This window comes from Phyllopteryx taeniolatus, chromosome 11 (genome assembly GCF_024500385.1).
Source record: "Phyllopteryx taeniolatus isolate TA_2022b chromosome 11, UOR_Ptae_1.2, whole genome shotgun sequence".
Lineage (NCBI taxonomy): Eukaryota > Metazoa > Chordata > Actinopteri > Syngnathiformes > Syngnathidae > Phyllopteryx > Phyllopteryx taeniolatus.
The window spans coordinates 29,290,033-29,298,647 of NC_084512.1; the positions used below are offsets into that span (position 1 = coordinate 29,290,033).

At 51.6% G+C, this 8,615-nt stretch overlaps 2 protein-coding genes across 3 annotated transcripts; one reads left to right on the forward strand and one right to left on the reverse strand.

Annotated features, from left to right (window-relative positions):
• Window positions 1–804: 804 nt before the first annotated feature.
• Window positions 805–4,447, reverse strand: mea1 (male-enhanced antigen 1). 2 transcript variants are annotated; one of them, XM_061789716.1, is made up of 4 exons: window positions 4,289–4,447; window positions 1,600–1,808; window positions 1,420–1,525; window positions 805–1,044 (listed from the first exon to the last, which is right to left on the reverse strand). In XM_061789716.1, exons 2-4 carry the CDS (start codon window positions 1,792–1,794, stop codon window positions 896–898), a joined length of 450 nt encoding a protein of 149 aa, XP_061645700.1. In that variant the 5' UTR covers window positions 1,795–1,808; window positions 4,289–4,447; the 3' UTR covers window positions 805–895. The 2 variants fall into 2 exon arrangements, with proteins under 2 accessions (XP_061645700.1, XP_061645701.1); XM_061789717.1 differs by having other exon boundaries at window positions 1,600–1,846; window positions 4,289–4,441.
• Window positions 4,448–7,065: 2,618 nt separating this feature from the next.
• wu:fj16a03 (uncharacterized protein LOC335475 homolog) lies at window positions 7,066–7,639 on the forward strand. The gene is made up of 3 exons (XM_061789718.1): window positions 7,066–7,218; window positions 7,307–7,405; window positions 7,498–7,639. The coding sequence occupies exons 1-3, from the start codon at window positions 7,173–7,175 to the stop codon at window positions 7,581–7,583; spliced, it is 231 nt and encodes a 76-aa protein (XP_061645702.1). The 5' UTR covers window positions 7,066–7,172; the 3' UTR covers window positions 7,584–7,639.
• The last annotated feature ends 976 nt before the right edge of the window (window positions 7,640–8,615 follow it).

The following is an 8,615-nucleotide window of genomic DNA, read 5'->3' on the forward strand; positions in this document are numbered from 1 at the left end:
ACAATCAAGTTGATCAGTTTGAACATGAAATCTCTTGTCTTTGTCGTGTATTCAATGAAATGTAGGTTGAACATGATTTGCAAATCATTGCATTCTGTTTTGATTTATGTTGAACACAACGTCCCAACTTCATTGCAATTGGGCTTGTACAATCAGAATAACGGTAAAGACGTGCAATAGTTGCAACACTTTCCCAAAATAATACATATTCATGTCTGAGAAAGAGCATTGACTTTGTTGTGTGAAGGCAAAATGGCTGCCTCCAGTGGCTTTAACGCTGAAGACCGCTTTTGGGACTTGGGTTTGCATTTGTTAGTTTGGATTGAAAAGAGGACGACGTCATTATCGTCTTCACAAGACGGAAGGGAAGGGAAGGAAAGGAAAGCAAACAGAGAGAAAAAGGAAAGCGAGCAGGAATGAAAGGACAAAAAGGAGGAAAGGAAGAAGAAAGAAAGAGAAAAAAGGAAACAAAGAAGAACAGAGAGGGAAAAGTGCAAGGAAAAAAGAAAGGGAACGCAAAACAAAAGGAAAGACCAACTAAGGAATCACAAAAAGAAAGTCAGAAAAGGAAAAAGATAGCAAAGAGAAACAAGAAAAAGGGCGAAAGCGTTGATTGTACGCAAAGTGCGGGCGGTCCTCGGTTATCACGACCCAGCGAATACTCACTCGGTCTGCAAAACGCTTTGGAACGTCCCGAGCGGCGGCGTGGCCACGCGAACCCGAGACCGGAGGAAATCAAACGGAACAAACTCTCCCATCGACCCTCGTGTCGTCGAGCGGAAAGGAAAAAGAGACGCACGCACGCACGCCTGGCGCCTTTCACGCGCACGTTTTTAATGTCGAAGAGAAGACGGCGACGGATCTCGGACCTCCGTCGAGCCGCGCCGCCGTCCGTTCAGGCGTCGCCTTCATCGCCGCGGCCACGCAGCGCGCGCCGGACCACGTCCCGCCACTGGTCGTCGGAGATCTCTCGGGCCCACGCGGGCACGCCCGGCGACGGCAGCGCCACCGCCGTCATCGTCCGCTTCACCAGCTCCACGTGGGCTGCGGGAACAGGAGCGGTCGGCGGTCATTCCCCGAGCGCTAAAATAAGAAAAGCATCGACTCATTTCGGGAGTCGGGGAACGAGTCGACGACGGCGTCGGGAATCATTTGCTCATTGCCCGCTCTCGGATCTACTATCGCCGGATAGTAGATCCGAGAGCGGGCAATGAGCAAACGCCACCAAACGTCATTCATGTGTGGGCAAAGTGGTTAGAAAGCGTTTTTTTTTATTTGATTTGATTTCAGATACCGACAGAACAAACGGAGCTCGTATGGCGAGGCGCCGCTGTGAACGTATGATCACGATGCGGAACGGTGATGAGAAATGATTCACTCATTTTGAGTCCAAGAAGTTGTATAAAAGGGCTGACTGACCGGCATCCATGGGGATGGAGGCGCGGCTTCTCTCGGCCGCCGCCCCCTCGGGGTCCTCGTCGTCGCTGTCGGGGGACGGGGCCTCGGGGAGGTGCAGACCCATCGCCTGTGCCACAAAAACATTCGATGACGAAGAAGCAGCAGCGAACGAAACGAAAGCGGATCTCTCTCGGTCATAACCTCCATCCTGTGCTGAAGGCTCCCGTCCCCGGAGTCGTCCCCGTCCTGGCTGAGGGGCTGGTACGAGTAGCCCCCCCCGTCCTCCCCCTCCTGGTCCTCCTCGCCCCCGCTCCACGCCGCCCCCCCGACCGCATCTCCGTCACGTGGACTCTTGTCGTCGTCCTCGCAAGGTGGGAAAACTCGCTCTGGTCCCATGGCGGAGACCGCCGCTGGGGGGAAATCTCGATCAGCACCGCCGCTGTGACAGCTTCCAAATATACATGGATATTGATGACATCATGATTTGAGCAAACCGAACCGCGCGCAGTTTGGAAAATGTACTGCAGTTCTCCTCCAAGTCGGGGGGGTCGCTACGGCCGGTATTGGCGAGGACGCCACAGGGTGGAGTTTCCTCGGCCTTTTTTGGCCGTTTCCACTTTCTTTTCCGCCGCAAGGAACAAAGCAACAACAATGGCGACCGTGGAACAGTGTCTGCGAGAACAAATGGACCGAGATGACCAGATGACGCGTTGAATTATGCTGCAAAAATCGATCAAGAACCGAAGGGCACGCGGAGTACGTCATCGCAGCACGTGACTAAAACGGTTCACCTCTTTGTCAACAAGTGCGTGAGAAAATAGTCCAACAGTTTAAGGACAATGTTCCTCAACGCGCAATTGCAAGGAATTGAGGGATTTCATCAACTACGGTCATCAAATAAGATCATCAGCCAAAGGTTCGGAGAATCTGGAGAAATCACTGCACGGAAGCGGCGAGGCCGAAAAGCGACGTTGAATGCCCGTGACCTTCGACCCGGTATGGCTGTGTAGCGTTATCACGAATGACGCTATTTTCCTCTCCGGACACTTATTGATTTTGCTGCTATTTTGCGCTTCAAAGTTGGTGACTGTCCGCTCCGATGCGGTTCCAGCCAGACCTACGTGACAAATTGGGGATTTGTGGGAGGGGAAAAAACGGGGTCACCGCTCGCTTTGAGCCGCACGGATACAACGGAAGTGGAACTGGGGCCGTCGCTGGAGAAGGCGACCGCGGCGGCAGATTGAATGGGAGAATGTCGACCTAACCCGGCGCGCCAGCAGGCGAGCTTCGGTACGGACGGCCAGGACGACCGGCAGGCCGGCGCAAAACGTACCCTTCTACTTGTGATCTCGATCCGGTGAGAAATCAGGGTTAAAGTAAGCCATTTTCAAGTAAAAAGAAAACGGATGGAGACCAGGGCTGCATGATAGCGGAAACAAATGACATTGATAGTTCACAGTTCAGAATTCAACATTTCGAACGAAGTTCTGCTTCAAAAACAAACGAGTTCATAGTTTAGTTTGCCCGTTGTTGCCAACCGTTCAGTCCGCACTAGCAGCAGCTGCAGCTTTCACAAGGTCATGAGAAACTCGTTGCTCGAAGGGGGCCAGGAATTAAAACAAAAACAGGACTTGTGTCCTTCATCTGCAAACAAAAACTCTCAACACAGTGTGACAGGAACGATGGTGGAAGGACATTGATAACTTTGCATATCGGGCAACCGGGGCTGACTATATTCACCAAATAATGTATCAAATCAAAATACATTTCATATTATCACAGTGTGCTCGTAAAGTGTTTGAACTGAAGCATTCTGATACAAATAATTTTACTAGTCATCCCTTTTTACAATCATGTGCTGTATTAGAAAGAACACATTTGCTCCCATTTACACAGTGCCCATGAACGCACCTCGTGCCTGCCGAGTTTCATGCTGAAGAGCAACGCAGGAAATGCAGCAGGTGTCCAAACAGGGCCCTCTGCTGGTCACTTTGAATATTACAGTTGATTCGCAGAGCCTGCGATGTGACTATTGCGCACGCGTACATCGTGATGACGACGATCTCACGAAATATCGTGCAGCCCTAAGTCAAAACGTGCTCTCTTACCGGTTCGAATGGATCGTTTTCCAACAAAAATCCAATTGGACTCTTCATTTATTATTCTGGAATAGTACAAGGAGTGACAAACGGCTCGATTTGTTGTTCGCTCGTTTCCGTCCTCGGGGTTATACTGCCCGCGCCGAGTGCGAGGCCGCAACACCCGACCCCTTCTTTTGCCGTTTTGCGATTTCGTGTGACGATCGCTGAGCAATTACGCGGCGTCCCCGTCTTTCTCCTCGGCGATGACACTTCCTACGCTCCCGCCAAATGGGATGTCAATTGGGAATGGATTGGCGCACATCTGTTTTTTTAGGCCGCCAGCTGATTTCATGTATTGCCTCATCTTACCTGCTAAACTGAAGCACACATCGCCTCACCGCCATCTGCAAACTTTGCTTGCCTCTTGCCCATTATTTTGTAAACCTGAGCCCTTGACTTTCTATCATTACGTTAAGTTCCTCATATTATTTATTATATGCTGTGCAAGCTTTCCAATGATACCGACCTTTTGAACATTTGGAACTCGGATTCGCGCGCGCGCACACACTCACACAAAAGGTGCCATTTCAAATCCAGAAACTGGAGCATTTTCACCCGAACTTTAATATTTGTCGCAGGAAAATGATCCGTCTGCTCATCCTTGTGAAATGGATCTTGGGGCCTGTAAACTGACTTCGCACACTCGAAATCGGAAGCGGTTCATAAACGAGTCGAGCGAAATCGGCCTGGAAGCGTTCTCATGTCACAGTTAAGGGTTCAGTGCGCGACGTCACGTACGCCCGACTCACCTTTTGCCAACGCTGCTCCTGTTTCGGTTGGTTTGCACACGCGGGGCTGGCGAGCGGGCGACTCAGCAGGACGCGAAGGCGGAGGCGCTTCCGCCTACGTCATATCTAGGCGACTGGTCGGAACCGCAGTCGCATCCTGTTGACGAATTCGAAACTCGGAGCACGGCTCCCTCGAGCTAACAAGCAAACCAAACACCGCGCCTTCGAGAACCAAACGGGCGCAAGCTTCCCCAAGGCTGTCTCCTCCGCTTGGCTGTTTGTCCAATGGCCACAGTCATTCGTTGTTTGAGGAAATCTGTTCATCTTTACAATGGAAGTGCCGTGTTTATGCATTATGCATGCGATGTTGTTTGAGGAGTCTAATTTAGGCGCAGTGTGGCGATCGTCGAGGTAGACGGTGCGATTTTGACTGTCAAAATAAGAACAAAACAGGAATTGCGACGTTGGTTCCTTAAATGTTGCAGGTTTAACATTATTTTGTAAAGTCTCCCCATTGATCCTATGTCGCTCTTGAGAAAGCCACACCCACAAAACGAAACATGCACGAAGAGACAGGAACGGAAGTAAAGGAGAAAAAGAAACATTTTGAATTTGCAAGTATTTTCATGGGCACCTATCCCAGCTGACTGTGGGCGAGAGGCGGGCTGCACCCTGAACCGGTCGCCAGCCGATCGCAGGGCACATACAAACAAACGACCAGTCCGCACTCACATTCACACCTACGGGCAATTTAGAGTCTTCAATCAAGCTACCGCGCATGTTCTTGGGATGCGGAAGGCAACCGGAGTACCCGCAGAAAACCCACGCAAGCGCAGGGAGAACAGCTGCGAGACAGATTGGGACTCGTGATGCAGCGCGGTCTCAAAAGTAGCAAAATGCGGGATGATTTAACAGAAACGGCGAGACGCTATGAGCTCATTAAGGACAGAATCAAGAACGGCTAATGTTGGGGGCTAAGGGGAAGCGAGGCACACACACACAAAAGAATGAGAAGGTACAAAAGCGTGGAACGTGGTGATTCTGAGCAATGTTCAGCAAAAGGGAAAAGAAGTTGGGCCGCTTTGCAGTAGCATGCTATACAAAAGATGTGCGGTCAGCGACTGTAAAGATGACAAAGCTATTTTTGGGCTAAAACGACAGCGAGCGAGCCACCGTGGTACATGGTCGCGAACGCTGCCGACTTGAAAATAGACTCAAGCTACATGCGATAGCCCCGAGAAAAAGCCTGGTCTCAAAGCCACGAAAGGACAGTTCACGGCCAACGCGCGGACATTAGGGACAACTTCAATTGTAATACAATACACTGACCAATCGCAAAATGGGAAAATACCTCTCCGTGTCGACTCCAAATGATTCTTCTCATCTCAATGTATGACTTTGTCCTCTCAGTGTCACACTCCATCAAGTCTCCAGAAGATACACCAAGTGCTCTCCTGCCCGCCTCTCTGATCACCTCGGCTGCAGCGGTCCAGTCTTCCGGAAGCTCCTCCCGTCCACCGAGAGCCTGTCTCACCTCCGCCCAACACTCGTCCTTTCTCTGCTCTGCCTTTTGTCTTCCTAATCATCTTCCACACCACCATCCTGTGCCGTCTAGCCACACTCTTCAGGTGACATCGTCTGCACAAGATGTAATGCTTCTACCGTCGCTCTCGTCGGTCACCCTACGTTCGTGCCTCTTCTGGAAAAAAGGGTTTGCATCCTTGTTGCAAAGTCTACCGCCATCTGTCCTTTCCTGGATGCCGTACTTACCCATCGCTTCTTCATCAGCCCTGTTACCTTCACCGACATGTCCATTCCAATCTGCACCAATCCCGACTCTCTCTCTCTGTCTGGGTTGCTCAGAACTACTTCGTCTAGCCCCTTCCAGAATTTCTCTTTCATCCCATTCATCCATCTCCTTCCGCTTATCCGAGGTCGGGTCGCGGGGGCGGCGGCATAAGCGGGGAAGCCCGGACTTCCCTCTCCTCAGCCACTTCATCCGGCTCGGCCGGTGGGACATCCCGAGGCGTTCGCTCTAGCATGTCCTGGGTCATCCCTGGCGCCTCCTCCCAGTGGAACGTGCAGGGAGCACCTCACCGGGGAGGCATCCTAACCAGATCCTCTCGATGCGGCGGAGCGGCGGCTCGAATCCGATGACCGAGCTTCTCATCGCATCGCAATGGGAGAGCCCGGACGGAAACGCTGTGGCGGAAACTCATTTCGGCCGCTTTGCTCTTTGGGTCACGCCTCACAACTCGTGACCGCAGGCGAGGGTAGGAACGTAGATCGAGCGGGAAATCGAGAGCTTTGCATTCCCGCTCGGCTCCTCGTCCACCACAACAGATACAGTGTCCGCACGACTGCGTTCGCCTGTCCGTCTCCCGCTCCATTCTTCCCTCACTGGGGAACAAGACCCCGAGATACTCAAACTCCTCCACCCTTTCCCGACTGAAGACCACGGTCTCACGTTTTGGAGGTGCCGATTCTCATCCCAAACGCAGCTTTCTGAAGCCAGAAGATCATCGTCTGCAAAAAGCAGGTGCCAACTTAAGTCACCGAACCGGAACCCCTCAGTGAACAGAACGGGTGACAAAGGGCGGCCTCGGCGGCGTCCGACCCTCACCGGAAACGGATCCGATTTACTGCCGGCAACGCGGACCAAATTCTGACAGCGGTCGACAGGGACCAAACAGGCTGCCATTCCCGTATTTCATGATTACTTTTGAGTAGTAACAACGCTGCCAAAACATGAATGAACCCATCAGAGGTTAAGCAAAGCACATGTGCAGACACGGTGTCTGCTGACCCTTGGCCAAGCGCGCGTGCGTGTACGGGGCAGAACATAAGTCCGCTTTGACCGGCTGGAGCCATTTTGCAGTTTCGTCCTTGTGGATCGAAAGCAAACATGAAGCTGTTCCTGCTCCTGCTGGCGCTGGCGGCCGTCTGCTCAGGTTTGACTGCAACTTTTTCCTCCTTTCGTGTTGCAAAAGTTCCAAGGTGAAGCCCGATCTGCAAATGTTGCGTTTGTGTCCCGAGCAGCGGACTTTTACATCGAGTGTCACGGCCGAGACGACCTGATGCTCACGCCGCAGATTCTGCGGTGTCGAAGTGCGGTCAAGCAGGCCTGCTACAGCAGAGGTCAAAAAAACTCACACGCTCACGAGACCACGAGACGTATGTGGCCGCACGCCGACCGAGGTTTGACTTTGTGCGTTTCGTTCGCCGCTCAGACAACGGCGAGAAAGGCTGCGCCGTCTTGGACCTCTGCGCTCGGCCCGGATGGCGCTGTTGCTATAGCGACCGCTGCAACCTGTGACCGCGACGGTCGATCGCCACGCGGCGCGTTCTGCAATAAACCCGTGCGACCTCTCATCCGCTTGTGGCGTCTCAATCTCCGCTGGCCGAACGTTTGCTCGTGGATGACGGCGAACCGAAATTCGAGTAGCTCAAATGTGTCAAATGAGTGGAATAATGTAATATTGGGAGAATTCCTTGCTGCGGTTTGTGTTACTTACGATAAATCGGTGGTTCTCAAACGGTGGTACGCAAAAGAATCACTGAATTAAATGCTCACACTGTGCATGTTTCAGTTTTGTTAACCGAGTTCAGTACATTTAGAACTGCTCGTTTTCAAACTTTTGCTTTGGTACAATTCTTCACTTTTGTGTGCGCGATACACTTAGTTATGCAAGTCCAGTCTCAGTCTCTTCAAAACTGGGCATTATTTTACAGCGGCTTCCCGAACACCTGGGCCTAATATGCTCCTGTATTTCGTCGGTCACTGTGGTGGTACTTGGTGTCAAAAGTTTGAGAACCACTGAACTCAACAGTTTTCTAATCAGATCAATGAGTAGAAGCAAATTGAACGGAACCTATTTCTAGGCGTCTCCATCATGTGAACGGTCGCGGGGCAGATGCGGCCCGGGGGCCTTAATTTGGTCCCCTCTCCACGCCGTTGGTCACGGTGGCGACAAGTGACAGAAGCAAGCAAGAGAAATTCGTCATCCGTTTTTATTTGCATTCACGCTCTTCTTCTTTTTCTTCTTTTTGGGGTTATACAGGCAAGAACGCCAGATGAGACGGCCCACTTGATCATTTTGTCACCACAATGTCGTTACATTCGATTGGAAACGCAATCTAGCTCCGCCTCCCAGGCCCTCCACAAGCGTTCAAAGGTCGAAAAAGGCAGAAAAGAGAATTTCAGCCAATGGCACGAGTCCAGCTGGAATGCTCACAACCGATTGGTTGTTAACTCCAAACAATGTCCAAGGGCAGGTGACCCGAGAAATCATATCGGAAAGCAACTCGATTTTAAGCCTAAGACTTCAACGTGGCTGCCTAGGTTTCA